The sequence below is a fragment of the Leptinotarsa decemlineata genome, unplaced genomic scaffold (genome assembly GCF_025532065.1).
Source record: "Leptinotarsa decemlineata unplaced genomic scaffold, Ldec_3_MD MMD2_tig00000882_RagTag_RagTag, whole genome shotgun sequence".
In the NCBI taxonomy this organism is placed as follows: domain Eukaryota; kingdom Metazoa; phylum Arthropoda; class Insecta; order Coleoptera; family Chrysomelidae; genus Leptinotarsa; species Leptinotarsa decemlineata.
The window spans coordinates 2,898,144-2,920,761 of NW_027412556.1; the positions used below are offsets into that span (position 1 = coordinate 2,898,144).

Consider the following 22,618-nt stretch of genomic DNA (forward strand, 5'->3'; position numbering starts at 1 on the left):
ATAAAATTGAAGTGTTTGGCGTCGAGTCGCTGGTATATAATGAAAGGGGCCGTTGTTGAACTGCTCGGACACGTCGGCAAGGTCCTGTCATCGATAGTTTGCAGAAACTGTCAAATGGAGTGAGGTCTGGAAACCTCGGAGGCCAATGTATAGAGCCATGCGTTCCTCGACAGGTATGAACATGTGCTCCATCCTTACAGAATTCCCTCCAGTGAGGGGTGGAAACCTCGGAGGCCAATGTACAGAACCATGCGTTTCTCGACTGGTATGAACATGTGTCCTATCCTTGCAGAAACTTTCAAATGGAGTGAGATCTGGAAACCTCGGGGCCAATGTATAGAGCCATGGGTTTCTCGACAGGTATAAACATGTGCTTCATCCTTGCAGAAACTTTCAAATTAAGTGAGGTCTGGAAACTTCGGAGGCCAATGTATAGAGCCATGCGTTCCTCGACAGGTATGAACATGTGCTCCATGCTTGCAGAAACTTTAAAATGGAGTTGAATGTGGAAACTTCGGAGGCCAAGTATAGAGCCTTGCGTTTCTCGGCAGGTACGAACATGTGCTCCATCCTTGCAAAAACTTTCAAATGGAGTGAGGTCTGGAAACCTCGGAGGCCAATGCATAGAGCCCTGCGTTCTTCGACAGGTATGAACATGTGCTCCATCCTGCCGGAAATGAAAATTGTGCCAACTTATTAGGTCAAAAACGTCAAAAACGTGGTTCACATCATGGACCAGAACGAGTATTTTTTTCAATACAATTAATGGGTTCCCAGGTACGTCTTAGTTTAAATGCTTGGTGCAGAATAATTGTATCAAAAATTATTGGTTAGAATTTGATGATAGTGCAAGGTAAAATAATAGAGGTAAGAAGTTTAAAATTGGGAACAAAAGTATAATTCACTGGAACCGTTATTACTTATGAATAAACACTAAAGATTCAAAATATAGCACTTCAGAATTCACTTAAAGTCATTTCAATGATAATTATCATACAAGAATATTTTCGGATTTACATCCAAGCTGATCAAAATCGGAAATTGGGAAATACTGGAATTGGAGTAATAATACTATATTAGGTTGTTTCAAAAGTTTTTTTCCGTTTTTATGAGTCTCATCCAAACTGTAAAATATCTGTAAATACCTATTCTATTTTATCGGAAAATCGCCATTTGAATCAGTGCACTTTTGCCAACGTAACACAAATCAATTCCGTCAGCATAAAAATGGTGTACCTACTCGGGATTAAATGTCGTCCAAGGCTTTTTTTTGCCTTGTTCAAATTGGCGAAGGAGAAAGTTATCAAAGTGTTCTAAAATAATGTAGTCGATTGGCGAGAGGTCTGGGAAGTAAGGCGGTTGAGGATCCACTCTTCATCACACAGGACGATGAGATCCATCTTTGGGGCTGAAATCTCCGGAACGGAATTTCGTAAACCAATGTCAAACAATGCGTTCATTAAAACTATCAGCACTTTGTACAGAAACAAAAATTTAAACAAATGTGCAGCCAGCCAAGTTGAAAAACATTGAACATGTTTAAAAATTCAAAGTACTTATGAAAAAATATGTATACATTTGGCAATGTACCTTTGCACATGCATATATTTCCCAATACATTTTGAGTTTGATTTTTCCCATCATAAAGTTGGAAAAATTGAAACAACTTTTGATATGTGACAAAACAGATTATCAATTGTAACTTGAAGTATACCAGGAATTATTGTGAAATTTGTAAAAATCGAATGAGGACACAAAGAAATATTCCATCATGTAGATATTATCTATATAAACATGCTACTGGCATTCAACTATCACGTTGAAAGGGTAAATAGTGAAAACCATCACGTATTTCGTCTAAGCCGTAATCACTTCAACTCAAATAGTGAATAACCGACAAACACCTCGTAGAAACAATTCATATTGAAAGTTTTTATTTCCACAGAATATCAAGTGGACTTCGAGCAGACGTTATTAGAATTCTCAGAAATCGGAGTACCACGAGTCATAATATTTGTTGTTGACTTGAAATTAATCAGTGGTGGGTGATGTGATAACGAGGGAGTCGAGGAACTAGAAATCGGAAAATAACGGTAATCACTTATTATGTGTATTATTAGACTCGTACAAAATATTATATAAAGACGGATTTCCACCAAACGGACTCGCTTGCGACTAGTTTCGTTTTTAAAAACAGTCGCGTGTTTTGTTGTGAACTGTTTTCTATCGTTTCCACCATACGAACAGCAATTAAACTACTGCATATTTCAACTGTCCATTCGGTTTTTTTCGAAATAAACAACAAATCAATAAAAATAGCCTGTCTTGTGTCGATAATTGAAATTTATACCCACCACAGATTAACACAAAAGTATCAATGTTGCCGATGTTCCTATACTGTCCCTGTCCTTATCTTGGACATATTTTGTAAATTGCAAATATATGAAAGTAATGAATTGGCGTCTAATCATAGTCCACAAGATATTTTGCAAAACTGCAAATTAAATCTATCCATGATTATAATTGCACAATTTTTACAAACATGTTTGCGAAAGTTGTGTAATTATTATCACGAATAGTGTTATTGATTTTCATCAAGTAACGGGTCACAGTCCATTTATAATTTGCAAATTAATTACTGAAATTAGCACCTCTTTCTTAATTTAATCGACTTTGTAATTTTATCTTACGGTTCCAGATTTTCCCATGTCCTCCTTATCTTCAAACACATTGTATATTGCGAATATATGAAAATTATAAATTGGATTTTAATCGTAGTTCAAAAAATATTTTACAGAGCTGCAAATAAGGCATAAAATGGTCATTTTTTTCCTATTTTAACCGACTTTGTATCTCATACGGTTTCCGATTTTCCTATGCTGACCCTCCTAATAGTGGACACGTCGTATATACATGCAACATCTTGTCTAGAAAATACTCTCATTGATCTCCTACTGTGAAAAAAATCAATGCAATTTCAGAAATGTGTCTTTTCTGGTGCAAAGTTCTTCCAGTTTACAGTTAATCAGAAACTTACAGGTGCATAATAGTATGTAAAAACTCTAGTGGGGCTTATATTCAGTGATGTTTCGAGGTACACACAGAACAGAATGTTCTGTGGTGCGGACTTTAGTGATAGTGTCATTAATTTAGGAATGTAGGCTTTCAAAGCTGGCGTAAATATTCTGGTTGATTTCCGTTTTTTGCCGTGATCTCCAATCTCAATTGGAGATTATAACCAAAGAAGACCACGCAAAACTCGGAAACCAACCAAAAGGTAGAGCCACTATATTTGATGGAATTGGCAAACACTTGATGGAAATCTATGATAAACACTTCATTTTAACTAAACAGTTATCAAATAAACTAATTAATACAGGGTATTGTATGATATTCACTATAAAGGGTTTTACAAAAACCGCGACACGTGTTTCGCTATACAATAGCTTTCTCAAGCATAAACTGCAGTATATTGCGGCAAATCTGTCACAGATATTTTATTCGCCAAAATTTTGCAAAATTAGAACAAGCACGATTGCACCTTAAAAGTGACAGTACTGGTCTACTGCGCCGAAGGGAAGCAAAGACCATAAAAAGAGAAGAAGAGAGTGACAGTGCTCATAGAGCTATGATACAGTATCTATGGCAGTGTCCTAACCACAGAATTCAACTGTCATATCACGAAACATACATACTTCTGGAATTTGAATGAACTTCAAACTTAACCAAAAAAAAAACAACAAATGTTAATGTTTATTAGTATATTTATGAAGTAAATAATGCGTGCTGCAACGTTTATTTAAAACGAGGATACTACTTGTGAAGTGAGAAGTAAAGTCTGAGCTCAAGTTGTTGAAATCACTCCCAAAAATACTTCAAAAAACGTATTATCATTTCCGGTGTTTTTTGTTAAAAATCAATGAAACAAATTATGATATAAATTCAAATAACTTACCTTTCAAATTCATACATCGCCTACCACGACCATCATCACCACACACGATAAAGAACAAAATAATTAAGAATACAAACAAAACAAATTAATATACATTTTGACAGCTGTTTTTCATTTTCAGAAAGGCGGCCTTTTCAAAATGGAGCAGTTTCCAAACTATGAATATATTTCTCAGTTGAAGGAACTTTGCAGAAACATCATTCAGAATCCTAGAAATATCGAAAGCATGAAAAGTCTCAATGATTTGATAGTTCATTCTTCGAAATCATTAATAAAAGTTGTTCAGCCTACCATACTTTCTACATTCTATCCAATTATCAAAAGTATTTCGGAAAACAAATCAAGGTATGGGTTCTTCAAAAAGTTATTGTATATAATTACTATTTAATTCATTCCATCTTAAAACAGTGCTTATGTTTCAACTCAAAATCAATCTCTACATTATGTTTTCAATCTTCCCAGTTATTTGTCCTATAAATTATTGCAGTATCGACAGCAAAATTGAGAACTGTGCCTTTTGAATTGAGAAATAGTAGACTGTTCATGTATAAAGTGAACTATAATGGCCCTGAAACAGTACCTTGTGGTACTCCAAAGGTGACAGTTCTGTATAGTCAAGAAATTTGTTATTCTACTTTTCAACATTTTTTCCAATTACCTGGGATAACTATGAAATCAGGCCTGTAATTATTTATATAAAAACAGACTGGATGTTTTGATTTAATGGCCGTTCATTGATATTCCTGTGAAAAAAGTAATTGACCAGTTTCTAGCCAGAAGAACTAGAGAATTGAATGCTTTGATGTAAAATTTTTATTAGTTTGGCTATTTTGTTGGTTGTCTGTCAAATTTGAGAGAATATCGAAAAACATTGGTTTCTTTGAAATTTTGTTAACTAAATAAGTAGTGTAACATCAACCTCCTCTTGGTCATTACTTTGTTTGTTTCAAACTGTACATAATATTTCTGTAGCGCTCCCAAATATCCTCTAGCAATAAAAGTTTTGAAGCATTTCATTTTCAAACACTCCAAATTCATAACATTTCCCCAAAATAAGATCTTGGCTGTCTTTCATAACTTTTATCTTTTCAGTTTCAGCGATAATAACAAACAACTAATAATTGACACACTCCGAAACTTATTCGATAAATCTACCACTGATAAACTAGGGTTATTTTTCAACATCTATGCATTCCTATTGTTTGAGATATATGATCATGTTCAACACAAAGGTATGTATATTTTGAAACATATTAAAACTATCACTTTGAATCTGACTGTTTCAGTTCTACCCATACATGAAGAATATAAACTCAGTATAATAGAATGTACAAAATCTTTGGCAAGAAGCGTTTCTACAGACATTATTTTTGAACTTTACAGCAAGACGAATGCTCCCAAGTTGTGCCAAATGCTCTACGTATCTATTGAAATAGCCAAGACTGAGAAATTGAAAAGTTTGAGGTATGATGATCATGAGAATATGAACAGAATGTTGGAACTATCATTTGCTTTTATTCACTATGAGAATTTGTATCCAGTCTAATATTTTCTTGACCCCATGTGTTTACGGTAGATTATTACCTGTGACAACGAAATTTTTTTAAACAACCTGAAGACCAGCTTCGTTATCAGTTGTTTTCTAGAAAGTATTGACTGACTGGCTGCTGTTTTTCAGAATCGCTGCTATGGAATGTATTATGTCTCTTGCAAGAGTACTCGATAATGATGATTTCAATGATGTTGTACTTCGAAAACAAGTTGCTGAAGTTTTCCTGTTCTTTTTGCCAGGAGTTGCTTCTGGTTTGAAGCATGTAGCACTAGAAGATGAGAAAGTTGGACATAAGATTCCAATGGTGATTGTTACTTTGTTCGTACTTGAAATAAAACACATATAGTTTTCATTCTTTAGGTAGCGTTGAAAGCTTGGGGTAGAATTGTTACACTGCTTATGCAAGATTACGATGCGGTTGATAAAAATGTTCGCATAAGTGATGTTAACGTTGAGAAAATAAATGAATGTACGCAGGCAAAGGTTAAACAAAAGTGGAAGACCAAACAAGACATCAAAGAGCATCTAGAAGGAACCAAACTTTCCCCCCAGTGGTATAGAGATACTGACAGAAAGTTGGAAATTCTCATTGTGAATTTTATGCGAGTTACTCGACACTCACATCCTAAAGTCCGATTAGAATTGTCCAGAATGTGTGGGATAATACTTGAGAATTGTAAGGGGTTAGTAGAATTGTAAAAAGAAGTCTAAATGCATCAAGTACCGGAGTAGTACTACAGTTTTATAAGAGATTTTTCATTGATTTCAGGACTATGCCCAACTCAGCAAGGCATTTAATAGAAATAGTTATAACTCTTACTGAAGATGAAGACACTGAAATTTCGAAAGAAAGCACTTCCATATTGAGAATTTTATCTGATCAACTCAATTCAAATGATATCAAATGTTTGCTGGAAAGTTTGGAGGAAGGTTTTTTGAGTGCAATAAACTGCTTGCCAAGAAAATTCAATGGAATTGGTATGAATATAATTGCGTTATTCAAGTTGACAATATCGTTGGTAATATTTGCGTCAAAACAAATCTCTTCCAGGATTGTAAATCTTCTTAAAGATTGTGAATCCTCTGGTACACTTCTTCTTTCAAATATTACTTCTATACACTATTATCTGATTGTTTACTCTTGTGATATCTTTTTTTTTGTTTTCCAGATGAAAGAGAACAGTTAACATCATTGAACACACTAATTGGTTATTTTACTGTTTTTGGAGAACATAAATTAAGTCAGGTTTTATTGTCAGCGAATCATTTGAACAATTTGATGCGAACTCTACTACATATATCGGAACTCAAAAGAAGCACAGTGGGATTATTGGATGAATATTCAGTTAAAGGTTATTATTTATAAATACTATTGACATGTCACCGAATATTAAAAATTTAGGAGGCAAAAGGAAATTTGATCATAGAATGTAAATTTTCACGGCCGGAGATGACTGTGTGAAAGCTATTTTCCGGGTTTTTTGGTCGTGGTCTGCGGGTTTTTATGCCAGACGTTTCGTCTACTACTGTAGATGATGTGGTAACGGTCGCAGGCCCGAGTTGGTGTTCCTGTTGTTCCAAGAGCATTAGCTACGATGGTAGTATTTGACTTTGGTTTTATATTATTATTAGTAGACGTGGCTTCGTTTCTCTTAATTGGATTGCCAGACTTCGTTTGTGTACCTCAAAGGACAGGTAGCTAGACTTTATTGATGTTCATTGCCTCTTCTACTTAAATTATCCCCGTGTTTTTGAATTTTTATTGCTTCTCTATATGTCATGAAGTGAGAGTTGTTGCAAGAGAGTTCGACACTACTATTACAAGATCAGTTTATTTTGCACAAATTGAGTCATATTTACGTTATGGAATTTGTTTCTGAGGAAATTGTGCACAATTTCGTTTCAGTATGGTATTCTCTCTACAAAAAAGATCCATCAGATATTTATGCCCTTGTTGGGATGCCCTATTATAGTGTAGACTACTGTAGACGAATTCTACCAAGGCTCTATCAAGTAATTGGCATGTAGCTTTGTGTAAACAAGTTATTGAAATCAACATGAAATGGCTATCAATGTTCATTACATAGCATTATATATTTACATTTACTCAATATTCATATATTTACGTATAGTATTTCCCATACCAATTGGAACAGCACAGATAAGGAATTCCCGCCTCGACATAGGCGTCTGCATATTATTTTTCAGTGGTAGTTTTTCGGTTACTTATTCTTACAATCATAGCAATTGATCACCCAATGAAAAAGTTATCTCAACTGAATTTTTCCACCATGGGTAATTATGAGAAACTTCGAAATTTAAGGTAGTTGATTTCCGAGTCGAAAACTCTAAAATACAATGAAAACACAAATAATCACACCGAATTCTCGTCAAACATATATTTACAAAATAATAGAGGCCAACAAAATTGCTAGAAAAATCAAAATTCTTCTTTGCTGTATTCGGATGAGGTGGAATCATCATCGGGTTGAATAACGATCGGATTTATGGAACTTTGCACATAATATTTGTTCTCTTCTTTTATAACGTGGGCCACACAGTTCTTCCACACATCACTATTACCTACTTCATTCACCACTCGCCTTATATTGTTAAGCACCACAGTATTCAAAGTCGGTGACTGATTACATTTCCGCAAGCTTTCTTTCATTGTGGCCCAAACCATTCCAATTGGATTGAACACACAATAGTATGGAGGCAAACGTAAGAGAATATGACCATGTGTTTCACACATCGAATCAATAATATACTCTTTTTTGAAATTACGTTGTTTTATGGTCGCCAGTAATACCTTTTTCGTTGGAGTGTTTTCGGGTACATATAAACCTTCCTCTTGAATCACTCTATCTACTAGGTAGGTCGGTAGCCGGGCGGTTCGACGTGGGTGCTTTGTTCGCTCTCTCAATCGACCGATGTGTGAGTCGGTGGTTCAAGCCGCAAGCTGAACGATCGATTTTCACTTGCTATCGTCCAACCCGTGTTACGAATCACACGTTGAAAGGTAAGACCTCGTTAATCCTTAGCTCGAACAAGTTTCGACTTCTGAGGGTTGTCGTTCGTAGGGGTGCGACAGCTGGTTAACGGAAAAAACATTTATAACAAACATATTTTAACATATAAAAAAAAAACGCATCAAAATGTGTTGCATAGTTTCGAAGATCTATACTATTTATTGATGCAAGATGTTGAATCACCTATTATTATTGAATATATTGCACGGTTTAGAAAATATATAGTCATTTCATTGTGCAATCGAGTAAAGTACAGTAGAATTGCTTTGTTAAATATACTTTTTGATTATAAGTTTTAGGCATCGCCGTTTCTGATAGACTAAACTGTCATTTTCTTCAGAACTGGATCCCAAATCAGATGTAGGAACCCCCTGGAAAACATTCAGTCATTTCAATGAACATTCCGTTCAAATGAAATTGGAAAAACTAGGCGCCCTCCAAGCAAAATACGGCTCCTTTAGAATTATCAGCGACTTTTTGCTGGATGTAATAATGTACGAAGAAGAGCACCGAAAAGAAGGAATTTTTATTTTGAATGAAGCTATAGCAGGTATGGACGAGCTTTTGAAACCTTCAACAAAGTGATCACCATGCGAAATGGTTATAGGTGCAGAGGTCAACCAGGAAAACCTAGATATCATGAAGAATGTCGTGGACACTTATATCGACAGTCCATACTGGCAAGTGCCATTGACAGTGGGTTCAGATGAATGTGGAAATGACGTCTCTCTGGTGCAGACCCAACATAATGTTATTCAAGTTTGCTTACTTGTTGAAGGAGTAGGAAAAGTTGCTTCCGTTCTCAAAGACCGATTCCAAGAATTCATTTTGAAGACTTTGTATCTGGTCTTAGAAAGAGCAGGTACACCAAAACTTTTTAACCTCACAGTTGATATCTGCACCTGAAAAATATTTAATACGTTTTTCTTTCTCAGGTAGTAGTCATTCTCTTGTAAGAGCAGCCGGCGTATCAGCATTGAAAACTATTTCCACTTCTTGTGGATATTCAGAAGTGACGGAAATGATCAATGCCAACGTAGATTTTTTCTCGTTCCAAGTCGAAAGGAAGTTGATCAGAGCAGAAGATAAAGAAAATGTTTTGAATGTTCTGACACTTGTATTGAAGTATAGTACCATGGATGTTCTCAAGTATATTGCAGGGATAATACAAGAGGTAGGTTTGATTTTGTCTTAGCGAGCACAAAAACTTCAGATACTCACTTATGAATAGTTCTAAATAAATATATTTATCTTTCATTTTTAGTTTCGTATGCTATAAAAGCGTGTTTTTTAGTCTTTTTGAACTATATTTATTTTATCTAAACTTTGGGATCAATCAGCCGTATATTGTTTAGAAAAATGACCATTGATATTTTCCGATACCGGAGAGGGAGCCTGAAAATCAGCTACCAAGCCCATGACGGCAGGCGGGCAAAGGAGGGTTACAAATAAGGCAGCAGGCACATGTTAATAAAAAAATACTTTTTTCAAATGAAAGAGGTTATGTACAGCGCCATCTGCCCGCGAATAGATCAAGCAATAATATCCATAATTCTGTCGAATACAGATCCAGAGCTTGAGACTTACATACATACAGGTGAAGCTAATATAAAGCGTGTAAAAAAAAACGAAGAAATAATTAGAATGGTTATAAGTGGAGCTTGAAGGAAACTTTGGTGAAGGCAAAATGACATTAATCATTGAATTTTACATAGTCTGAATTAGTTGCAAACAAGTATATTATAATGAAAATCTCAATTGATAGAAGCATCCTAGTTTGGTTATTGACAAGTTGAAATTTTAATTACAATATAACTAGGTATATCCATTAAAAGAAAGACTTACTTAGGAGTTGCATGTTGTGAATAGATATTTGGGGATAATTTTGTATAGAAAGTTGATAGCATACGAGATCTGTTGAAAAAATAAGGTAAATTTTCATTTTTCGCAACAAATATTCAATTTCTATTTAGTGCATTGTAATCCGGTCAATCTAGACATTGGAAGGTACATAAGTTTACAACAAGCTGCAAACGCGTGTAATTGTTCAAAACATATTTTTAAACAAGATTTTAAAATTCCGAATGATTCCGATGCCTGGAAAAAAATTTATTCGAGGTCAAAGGTCAAAAATCTCGAAAAAAATTGGTTTTTCGCGATTTTCAGGAAAACGGTGAGTTTTATCATAAAATAACCTCAGATAAAATTGTAGATCATAAAATTCTCTACAAAAAATGTATTAATACTTTTTTTTCTTAGAGCCACCGTTTCTGAGATACGACGAGTCAAAAAGTTGTAATCGTCATTATATGCACACGTTTTCACGCCACCTATGAGGTATGATCTTCAATTCAATTCAAAACTTACCGTTTTCCTGAAAATCGCGAAAAAACAATTTTTTTCGAGATTTCTGACCTTTGACCTCGAATAATTTTTTTTAAGGCATCGCAATCAGTCTGAATTTAAAAATCCTATTTTCAACTATGTTTTGAACAATTACACGCATTTGAAGCTTGTTGTAAATTTATGTACCTTCACTCTTATTTTTTAGTCTAATTTGACCGGACTATTGGGTATCTGGAAATCTTCTCTATTCACGTACCAAAACACGTTTTCGTCACTGTTTTGGTATTTGTGCAGTAGTTGTTTGAAACGAACGTGTTTTTTTCTCGTGTCGAGAACCATATGTGACAAAAAACAGGAGCAACGTATCAATCTCAAATTTTTCGTTAAATTGAAAAAAACTCCGACTGAGTGCTATAAATTGTTGCAAGAGGCCAACGGGGACAATTATCTATCTCTGGCGCGTGTTTTTGAGTGGTGTAAGCGCTTCAGTGAGGGCCGAGAGAGCACTGAATATGACCAGCGCCCAGATCGCCATTTCATTGTTTCAACTTTCGAAACAGTGACCAAAATCAACCAATTGTGCCTGCAGATCGTCGAATGAGCATCCGGATGATTGCTGAAGCTGTAAACGCCGATAGAGAAACGGTTAGAAAATTTTTACACGAGGAATTACACATGACAAAAAACCTGACTAACCAAAAGCTCTTACGTCAACAGGTCTGCTCAGATTTCTTTGAAAGCTTAGAAGAAAATCCCGGGCTGATGAAAAACATTATTACTGCGACGAAACGTGGATTTTTCTAAAGCATTAAAAATGTTAGGTTTCATTTTTAGATCTGCAAATGAATTATCTCTCACTTCAATAAAAATCATATATTGTTCAATTGTTAGATCAATAATCCAATACAATTCCACAATTTGGTGCCCTTCTTATCATGTGGATATTGATATGCTTGAAAGTGTTTAGAATAAGTTTTTAAAGTACTCTGCATATAAACTGGGATATCGTATTGGTGAATATGACTATAAAATTGTATTGGACATTCTTAACTTGAATACTCTGGCTCATAGAAGATTAGAATCAGATCTTACACTAATTCACAAAATAATCAATGCTAGCATCAATTCCCGGAACTTGTCGAACTTATAACTTTAAATGTGAATCCAAGGAGAACAAGAATTCAGAAATCTTCAAAGTACCCTTTTGTCGCACCAACTATGGCCGGAATGAATCTGTAGGTAAATTTTGAAACTTGCAAATACATACAATGTAGATTTAGAATTTTTTAATTCTTCTTTGGAAACATTTAAAAAGACTGAAAAGATTGTAATTCATTACCTTACTTTAATGATTTTTTTTAAATTTTATTTTATATATTTTAACCTAGCTTAGATTACTGTTAAATACATATGTGTGAAATTGTTAATTATTTCATTAAAAATTGGCATTACCGTAAATGAATGAATAAATCTACGCCAATAAAGTCTTTGATTGCTTGTCAATCTTTTCCAAGCAAAATTCATTAACGATATTAAACTTTTCAATAATGTACAAAAACCATGTTGAACAAAAACCTTACAGTATCCAGAAGAATTATTACAATTCTTCTCACTATCTAATGGACTCTTGGACTGGTCTTAAATTTATCCTATGGAAAAAATCGTTATCCAAATATCCTAGCATATTGTAACAAATTAAAGAATCAACAACTGTCATAAACAAAATTTATTCTAACAATATTTCACTATCACAAACTAATTTATTTACAACACTTAGCACTTGATTTATTTCCACTATTTGAATTCCTTGTTAAAACGGCTCCAGTCACATTCTGAACACACTGCCCTCTTGGGACGAGAAGCCGGCCTTATATATCGGTAACGATCGTTTTAGAATCTATAGTGGTTTCGGTACTCAACTAGAGTTTAATCGGCGGTTGCCGACTGCATTCCTTTTGCGGTGATGTCACGAGTTTGTTCGCTGGCCGACATATCGTTACAATATGTAAAACAATACTATTAATCGTTTCTGTTCAAGGTATTGGTACAGTCCTGTGACAAATTCAAAGAACAAAATTGCATTGCATACCTCCAGGTATTCAAAGTTTTTGTACAGTGTCTAAACTGAGTGGCTGCAGATTGAAGTCAAAGAAGAACCCATAAAATCTAAGGCCGAAAAACTTAAGGAAGTGGAAGATTTCACGGTTAGCGGTGTCAATAAGAACGTGAAGAACAATTTTTCTGATGCAATAATGGAAAAAAACGCTGAAGAAATGTTCAAAGAAGACATGGTGAAGAAAAAAGAAGAATTGGAGAATGAAGTTGGAGAACCCGAAGGTATTTCTATCATTCCTTTATTCCACACGTCTATATACTTTTTCTTTTTCAGATGATGAATATAAAAAGCCTGATCCGCCTCTCCACATCAAATTAAACGGTTGCCATATTGACTCGTAGTCCTCCATTTTCTTCCTTCTAAAGACAAGCAGAAAAAGTTACTGGTTCTTCAAATATTATCCAGTGGTTTGGAAATAATTCGTGACTGGGAAGACGAGCTATTACCCATTGTACACCAAATCTGGTCTCCTCTAGTACAACGGTTCAAAGAATTCAACGAACCATTGATTATAAATTATTCTTTTCAACTATTAGTGAGGTTAGCTAGACTTCCAAAGAATTTATTAGGAGCAGAACAACAAAGTGAGTAGATAGTATAGTATAGATAGATGAAATATTGTATTAAGGTTGCTCATCTTCCACAGGTGAGATACCACTTATTTTCATGAAAGTTTAGCTGAGTCTTCAACAGTGTCTAAACGTTTTATTATCAAAACTATTTTCTCCTTAAGACGCAAACTTGATTGGTGAAATGCGTCGAAATTATTGCAGTTCTGGTGTTTGGGAATAGTGCTTGTTTTGAAAACTATTTTCCACCACAAATAAAAAAACTGGTGTTCGATGATGTTTTCTGAACGAGTCTAGCCATTTAGTTATATTCATGGATTATGAAATATGTGAGTTTACTTACAAACCACTGTTCCCAAGTTATGTGAAAGCAAAAAGTTCATGTGGACATTTTTTCATTTTCAAATATTGATTCCTCAACATTTCACAGGTTCAGACTAAGAAACAAGCTATGGCTAAGAGGTTTCATAAGCTCAGAAAAAAAGTTGCTAACATTTTTGGAAAAAGCACAATATACTGGTTCCGATCTTATTTTTTCGGACAGATAGAATTCAAATGGTAAAGTTACAGAACCAAAATTCTAGTCTCTCGAAAATAACCTGTAGAGTCCCCCAAGGATCGGTGCTCGGCCCTATTTTGTTCCTTATCTATGTGAATGACCTATCTAATCGCCAGTATGTGAAGTGTGTGTTAGTCTTCAAAGTGCAAAACATATTCTAACCGAGTGCATGCTTATATCACGATTAATGCAACATTATGGCTTCCCTACACCACTAAAGGACATGTTAGGATATAAATGTGTTAGCTTTCCTCGGGAATATCAATTTGTTACATGCTCTCTAAATCTTCATGAATCTGTAATATATCAAGTTGCTAATGACCCAAGAGATCAATGTGACTGTGAATAAAAAAAATTCATAAATAAAACTCAGGTCAGCGTTCATTAAACATTCTTGTTTCAGAGAAGTTATTCCAAGCATCTTGGAAGTTCTCAGCAAGCTTTCTGGAGAAAGCTATTTGAAAGATCGAGGATCGGCCTATAGGTATTCCCAAGCATTCAAACTGCAGCAAGTACTGATAGACAATCTCGGAAAAGTTTTGATAAATCTAGATACGGATGCAACTACCGTGAATAAGGTTTTCGAATGCATGTTTAAATATCTGAGTGATAAACAACCAGTCCCATTACAAGTGAGTTGTTAGTGTTTTGAAATTGTTCTTCATTTTTTATGTGATTATTTGCAGGTGGCAGCCCTGGAGTTTTTCAAAGTTTCTGCAGTGTACGACCCATCTAACGTTTTGAACAAATTAGGACAGTGGGAGAACGATAATAAAAATAATGAGTATGAAAAAATATTCTTCAATTACTGACTATTATTCAATGAAATACAACAATAATTCAATCCATCAGGATTTTATTTTGAGGCCCATTCTCACGGTTTTTAAATAATTATATAAAGTATAACATTGGATAGGATGGCATTATTGCTTCTAGTTAATAACTCCAATGTCACTGTTTTAGGTAGGGAAAAGTCAATTTAGATAACTCCAGAGAGTGGATGTTGAAACCCCAATGTTATTACAACTGTAAAAACTGGTCATACGTTCTTTAAATTCGTCACAACCCCAAGGTAGTTCAAAACGAGAGTAAACATTGTTAGATATATATTATTTTATTTTGTACAATTCAATACAAAACTTCAATTGCACACTCAAAAATGTAAAATTAATTTACTATGTACAGTGTAGAGTATGAAAATTCACATGAATATAAAAATGAATGAAAAAAATCCATCATTTATATTACAATGACATTTCATGAACTCATGACAGTCTTAAATAAATAGTACGTATTAGAATATATTTAAACAAAAATTGAATAAAAATTTTTCAACTGATTCAGAATGTTGTAAAATATCTGTAAAATGAATAAAAATATAAAGTGTCAGAATGAATAAAATTGATATAAAATTCTGTTCACAAATATTCTGCAACGACTCCTCAAAATTCACCCCGTAACACTAAAGTTTGCAAAAAAAATCAATAGATATATCATAAAATGAAAACAATCACAGTTTCAGCTTTCAAAAAAGAAAATTAAGATAAAAAAATAATTGACGGATCAATATGTTTTGTTTAAATAGAATTCAAATCAATAAAAAAAATTACCCATTAAAATAATATTTTTAGATTCGACAATAGTCTGATAACAATTGAAATATACTACTGAGAAGACTAAATAGTGAACTCAAAATCTTCTCCTAATACCAAACTTTTGACAATAGTCTTGATAACCCTGATTAGATAAAAAAAATAACATCAAATGGGTGTACCAACCATAAAAAAAGTTTTTCAAATTCAAATAGAACATAGCTCAAGATTCTTAGCAAAGACAATTCAAAATTAATGTAGGCTCATTAAAAATATATAGGGTCTCTCTCATTCGAGTTGATTATCGACGTTCTTCTTCTTCTATGATTTCGGACTTGGTTTCTACATTTGGCCAACCCAAGGACAATTTTGGGTTTTTGTTTCAAAGTTCTTATTAGCCATGTTTTTTGGCTGATGCGTACTAACTCGTGAAAATGTAAAAAAAATAAAGTGATACGGTAAATATATAAACTTTGAACTGATGCTATATAAACAATGAGTGAAATTATACCCACTTAGATCTAAATATAAAGATGTTGAGAATTTGGTTAGCAGAAATGTGTCAACTTCTAGTGCGTGGGAAAAATATTTTTTTAGTATAATTTCATCAGCTTGTTGGCCTAGTAAACACTTGCCTGTCTGTGTTTAATATTTGACCAGGGGTTTGAAATGAACCTGAATTTACGGTTCAAGCAACAACAGAAAGTCCTTCTATCAATAAATTTGTAACTAACGTCCTATAAGGTCATTTTCAAACTCACACATTGAACTACAATAATGTAAAAGTTTGAAAATGTCCTTATAGGACGAAACTGCAGTAACGTTAGTTACAAATAAAAGTTGTAAAAAAACATAGAAAGTTTCAATTCTCTTTTCTTGATTAGTCCTTCTATCAGTTGGGGAATCAACCTAAAATTAGTCTAGTTCGGAAAAAATCCGTTCACGATTAGATTCTATTCATATAAAGTCAACAGAACTCCCAGAAATCTGGAAAATATTGGAAAATACAATAAAAAATGAGAGTAAAATTGACGTTCAAAAAACTAATTTTAAAATTACAATGAATTTAGTTACGTTACCTTTTTGAATAAATTCGGTACTAGTCATCACTATAGTCTTCTCAGATTTTAAAAAGAATTTTTATAAAATAGAATTTAAAATCAGTGAATACAAAGACATGGAAGAATCACACAAGCAACTTTTCATAAATTTCGCTGAATATCAGAATTTAAAACTTGAGACACAAAATTATGATTTTCATAGTAAAAATTTCAAACATTTATTGAATTAAACTGGAGTTGTGAATCTTTTTTTAATTGTGATTGATTTGCAGATTCCTAAAACAAATCTAAAACTGCTAATTACTGAGGAACCGTTGATTCAATTTCCAAAAGTTCAACCTTGGCAAATTCTCCCGTTCAATAAGAAGGGGGAAACTATTCAAGTTGACACTGTATGTTTAAACCAGCATATACAGGGTGTATCTCAAATAATGTCATTGATTTCGGGTGATGATTACTTGTCATATTTCATGAGAAAAAGTTCATATAAACTTATATTCTAACTTGTTTCATTTCCAAGTAATCACCACCTGAAATTAATGACATCATTTAAGATACACCCTGTATGAATATTCCCATTCAAAACACTACTTTTTCTGCAATCACCAGAGTAAAGCAGAAGCCGTTTTTATTCGAAATTAAAAACAATATTCAGCTATATAAATTAAAAAGTTTCAAGTTAAAAAATCCAAGACGAGAGTTGGAACAATTAAAAATCACCTGTATGATTCTCCCAAATCTTAGTTCCCATTAGATCATCTATATAATAGGTCTAATATCAGATATCTCATATCCCACAAACCTACTCTATTTCTTTTAGTTTTCAGTACTTACTGGTTCTCTAGCATGATGAATTTGTAAATGTTTATTATGATTAGATTTGGTAGTGGAGGTTTTTCCACAAACCCCGCAGTGGTGGGGCCGAATGCCACTGTGTACTTTCATGTGATCTTTCAAGTAATATGACCTATGGAAAGATTTCGAACAAACAGTACAGCTGAAAGTTTTGGCATTTTCATGCTCTTTCACGTGCCGCAAACAGTTATATTTTCTAATGAACTGCGCCCCACAATAGTTGCAAGTGTACGGCCTCACACTCTTATGGGAGTTCATATGAGCTATATAGTCAGTTTCCTAATGAACCCCTACGCACTGATCACATTTGAAGGCTTGGAAGTGCGACTCGCGTGCGTCCACTTGTGCAGCTTGAGATTCCACTTCGTTGTAAACACCTTGTTACACATCAAGCACGAGAAAGGCCTCTCGCCGCTGTGACTCTTGATGTGTACGTCTAACGAAGATCTCAGATAGGTACCGTTACAGATCGGACATTGCACGTTCTCACTCTGACGCTTGTCTTCTGGCAGAAATTTTGTCGTTGTGTGCTCGTCTCATGTGCCTCGTCAAACTGGACATGTGGAGAAATTTTTCGCTGCATTGAGTGCAGGCTTTCGGTTTCGCATCATGGATTTCCTTGTGCCAGGCCAACTTTTTTTTCGAATGAAATATTTCTCCGCACTGGCAGATGTAGTCCTTGACCTTCTTTTTTCAATTGGAAATGGTGGCGGTTGCGGTGTTGAACCAAGTTGGAATGTCTCCTGAATTTTTCGTCACACAAGTTACATTTGATGGGAGCCTCACCAGTGTGGATGTTTTTGTGTTCATTATATTTTTGTCTGGTTATGAAACATTTGTCGCAAATTTCACATTTGAAAGGTTTGAGTCCCAAATGCCTTTTCATGTGCAGTCTAATATTTTGACGCCTGTAGAATAACTTGCCACATAACTTGCACTCCAAAGGGTGAATCTTGAGGTGTTCTGTGTACTTGTATTCGTTGGGAAACAACTCACCACAAGTTGAACATTTGTGCTTGAGAGCAGCATTTTCTTTGTGGGCCTCCAATTTGTGAGCCTTGAGTGTTCTAGCATTTGGGCACACTTGGTCACAAATTGGACAGATAGTTTTCAGATCCAAAGGTTCCAAAGCGGGTTCATCTATTTTGAAAGTGGTTTCCAACTGAGACTTTTCAGCTTGAGGTTCTGCATTACTTTCCTGCTTCAATTTATTGGTAAAGACATTATCAAATTGTGCTCAACTTCCGCGTTTTCAGGTTTCAACTTCAATACAAGTTTCTTCACTCTCTTCTTTCCTACTTCAGTACCAACCAGGTTTGTTTTGATTTCTCAAAGTGCTCCACCACTTCGTGTTCTTTTCTTTCTTTAGAAGTTGCAAAGTCTCTTCCGCAAGTGGAGCACTTGAAATTTTAAGGAGGACCCGTACAGCTGACAATGGTAGGAGTATCATTTTCAACTTCGTACTCGTTTGGCTGGTAAGAAACCTGGGTGGAATTTTGCGGAGCAGTTGGCATGTCTACACTATCACTATCCGAAGCCTCCCACGACCCTCTGCCAATCAAATCATAAGATTGAGACATTCGAGAGCTACCTTCCTGATACTGCAATTGATTCCATGTTATGTCGCTATTACCACCAATACTTTCCTGTCCCGAGAGCTCACCTCTGGCAGGCATTCTCTCGTCCGATCTAATGTTGACCTGTGAACTCCCTCTCGACATGCTCTCCTCAAAGTCCTATGTTCCACGTAATCTATCCTTGAATGATCTGGGATTTCCCCAATGGTCATGAGAACTCTAGGTCTTTCAGGCGATGTACTCTCAAAATTTTCCACTTGGGCAACGATTTGATTTGGAGGAAATTCGTTAATGATGATTATGTCGTCCAAATTCACGAAATCTAAATGATCCCCGTGCAAAATATTTGCTGAGGTGTAAATGGGTTCAGACTGCTCATAATTTTCGGTAGTTTCAACCTCTGTGAAAGGAGTTTGCTCGGTACTTTGTTGACTTACGTATTCATTGGGTTCTTGCTCAACGTATTCATCATTTTGTGAGTCCATGTAAAAATATTCGGGTTGATCTTCCTGAATGAAATTATTGTCGTTTTCTTGAACTAGTTCTTCTTCCACAACTTGCGACGTAGGGGACGCATTGCCAGCATTCTGTGTCTGACAAGCTTTGCTCAACTCAGTTTCTGATTTCCACTCAGAATTTGTTTCAGATATTGGAGACCTACTAACTTCTTGCCCAACTAGATGGGTATTCTGATCGACTTGTCCAGTACTGTCAGTTTGATGAGTATTATCATCATCTCTTTCCGCTGAAAGTCATCTGGAGGTATATCGTTCAGTAGCATTCTTTCATTTTCAAAATCTTCCATAGTTTCCACATTATCATCGGTTAAAGATCTTTCATGTTTATCAATAATGGTTATTGATTCATTGAATAGTGATTCTTCTATTTTTGGGTCATCCACAATTTCCTCTGAAGGTTTTTCTATATTGTCCTCTACCTGCAAACAAATTTGATTTGAACACAGAATCTATAAATTTTGCCAAAGTTAAAATTGCTGTGATTCTAGCAATCTTTCGAAAATGTAGTTTTATCAAATAACCAATGATAAATTTTTCAAAATTTACTTATTCAATAGCCTACAATCCACCAAAATTGGCATGTTTTTTGATAAAAAACAACGTTAAGTCAGGTATACTTTGGCATCTCTCCATTTATGCAATCACATATCTCAAAATAAAGTGTATTTTGTATATGGTTACATGTTGCTTCATTCATTTCATATCCAGATTCTGATACTAGTACATAAAAAAACTAAACAATACTCAAGCCTTCCTCAATATTAATGCTCTTAAATATTATTATTATACTCTTCTCGAGTTGCCGTCTTCAGGAGATGGAGTGGTTGTGAAACACGCTTCGAAAAAAGTATTGTATGTCTGGTAAATAGGAAAAGTGCTTGCTTCTGGATTTAATCTCCGGCAGAGAGTTTGATTTGAAAAAAATATCAGTATGAGTGGAGTAATTAAACTGCTGTTGTTGTTTTCAAGACACATCATATGTTTCAGATGAAGTTTCCTAGAGTAAGTCATTACTTTACATTTTCTCACACAGAATGTAAGTTTATCAGTATCACAACAGACTTTGAGATTTTTAAGCAAATTATTTTTCCTAAAAATCTTTATGTCTTCATATACTAGTTTTTAAGCACAGATATCATTCAAAGCAAAGATATATGATCTGAATCTTCAATTCCACATAAAGACTTCAATCTGGTAGATCAAACTTTGAAGCTTTTCCAAAATAATGTCATTAATATCATTAATTTTGCTGTTTATGTGGTTATTTTTGGAACTCATTTGATTGTCAAATCCTAAAACTCATATTTATATATGGATTAAGTTATTTTACTTCTGTCCATGGAGTGAATACAACTTTCGATGAACAAAACGAATAAAAGTTTCAACACCTGAATAAAACACTCAAATAATTTTTGAACATTAAAGTATATACCATTCATTACCTCAACAATCCTGCACTCTTTCTGGCTCTCATTTGTATCTATAACAGAAACTGCATCCTTTTGAGACTCCGAAGAATTATGCGAGTCAAATGATAGTGCTTTGATCTGAGGTGGTAAAGAAGATTACTAGAAAGTATCACTTGCTGTTGTTGCTGATAAACGTAAGGCATCATCATCAACGGATTGAAAGCAGTCGGGTAGACATACTGTTGAGAAAGTGGATTAACATGCATAACTGGAGGCTGAGGAGACGTTGTACTCATACTCTGTTGATAAATAAACAAGTGATTGCCATGAGAAGGGCTGACTTGAGGTGGATTCCCTAGTGGCACTGGCGGAGTTTGGTTCCAAGAGTGGTTCACTACTGCTGTATTAATGTGGCTGCTCCCAGCAGTTGCTACATTTGGGGACTGCAAAAGTTGTGGTGACGCACTACTTTTCGCTGTGGGTGATTCTTCCACCAGGGACAATTTAACCAAAGCATCGATAACCTTTTGTTTAGGATGGGACGTCAAGTGCTGCTTCAAGGTTATGCCTGGTCTCAAAAACAAAGTGCAAACAGGACAACATATGTTGACTGAATCCATTTTTCTTGAACAGTTTGTACAACTAACACTCAATGGTAGTTACTTAGGAGTCAGAGCACTCCTCCATCCAAATGTATTGATCTGTGGACAAAATCAATGACCAGTATTTTAAAAAGGAATTTAACATGTTACATGGAATATTTTAATTTTTTTGAAACCTATTTACTAATCAACTCGTCTATGCACTGATAAGAAACTTGCATTATGATTTTTCACATATTACGCCCATGTTTGGGAAAATTGTAATAAAATAATTACCAAGAATGTTATGATGTTTCCATCTTCACCAAATAAGTATATATTCCTTCATATGGGAATTGTGTATCTGTAGGAATATCCAATATCAAAGCCCAATTAGGTGCTGTTTGGGTCAATGGGGTCACAATTTGAGACAGAACCCAGACATCGGACAAGAAACCAGGGGATTTTGTTTTATTTACTTTTTTTACGCTACTGATTGTCGGCCGTCATTTTATGGCGATCGACCCCATGGTTACCAACAGCGGTAAAATAATGACATTTGACATTTGCTAATAAGTAAATAACCTATGGCTAAATGCGCCTATAGGGAAGCAAAGGCCAAGAACTTTGAGTGAAGTAAATAACCTATCTTTCTGAGTTCCTTCTACATTTTCATTTTTGATAAATGAGAAACCGATTTCCAGAATATGACCGAAAAGAGATTTCCAGTCGTCCTATATGAAGTTGAGGCTCCAGAATGAAGAATCAGCTATGAAGAAATATAAGATGATCTGTCTCAATTATGTCCCAAAAATGAAAATGCAGAAGGAACTCAGAAAGATAGGTTATTTATTCATTAGCAAATGTCAAATGTCATTATTTTACCGCAGTTGGCA

At 34.7% G+C, this 22,618-nt stretch overlaps 3 protein-coding genes across 3 annotated transcripts in view; 1 reads left to right on the forward strand and 2 right to left on the reverse strand.

Moving 5' to 3' along the window:
• Root (ciliary rootlet coiled-coil, rootletin) overlaps positions 1-4,077 on the reverse strand; it is an 84,525-nt gene extending 80,448 nt beyond the window's left edge. The window contains 1 exon segment of the mRNA XM_074174804.1: positions 3,956-4,077. The gene's annotated coding sequence lies outside the window, so the exon portion shown is untranslated.
• Tti1 (Telo2 interacting protein 1) overlaps positions 1-14,975 on the forward strand; it is a 46,352-nt gene extending 31,377 nt beyond the window's left edge. Inside the window, 17 exon segments of the mRNA XM_074174792.1 lie at positions 4,077-4,300; positions 5,048-5,187; positions 5,242-5,419; positions 5,634-5,811; positions 5,868-6,190; positions 6,277-6,485; positions 6,677-6,859; positions 8,880-9,089; positions 9,147-9,401; positions 9,475-9,713; positions 12,924-13,010; positions 13,012-13,222; positions 13,275-13,339; positions 13,342-13,549; positions 13,552-13,585; positions 14,533-14,761; positions 14,816-14,975. Coding sequence (XP_074030893.1) covers positions 4,095-4,300; positions 5,048-5,187; positions 5,242-5,419; positions 5,634-5,811; positions 5,868-6,190; positions 6,277-6,485; positions 6,677-6,859; positions 8,880-9,089; positions 9,147-9,401; positions 9,475-9,713; positions 12,924-13,010; positions 13,012-13,222; positions 13,275-13,339; positions 13,342-13,549; positions 13,552-13,585; positions 14,533-14,761; positions 14,816-14,941 — 3,081 coding nt within the window. The 5' untranslated portion in view covers positions 4,077-4,094 and the 3' untranslated portion in view covers positions 14,942-14,975.
• On the reverse strand, positions 13,008-22,216 carry LOC111504226 (uncharacterized). The gene is given in 10 exon segments (XM_074175237.1): positions 13,008-17,948; positions 17,951-18,158; positions 18,160-18,336; positions 18,338-18,874; positions 18,936-19,367; positions 19,370-19,963; positions 20,029-20,151; positions 21,175-21,299; positions 21,302-21,842; positions 22,020-22,216. Coding segments are annotated over 9 exon segments (3,006 nt in total). The 5' UTR covers positions 21,762-21,842; positions 22,020-22,216; the 3' UTR covers positions 13,008-17,598.
• Between the last annotated feature and the right edge of the window lie 402 nt (positions 22,217-22,618).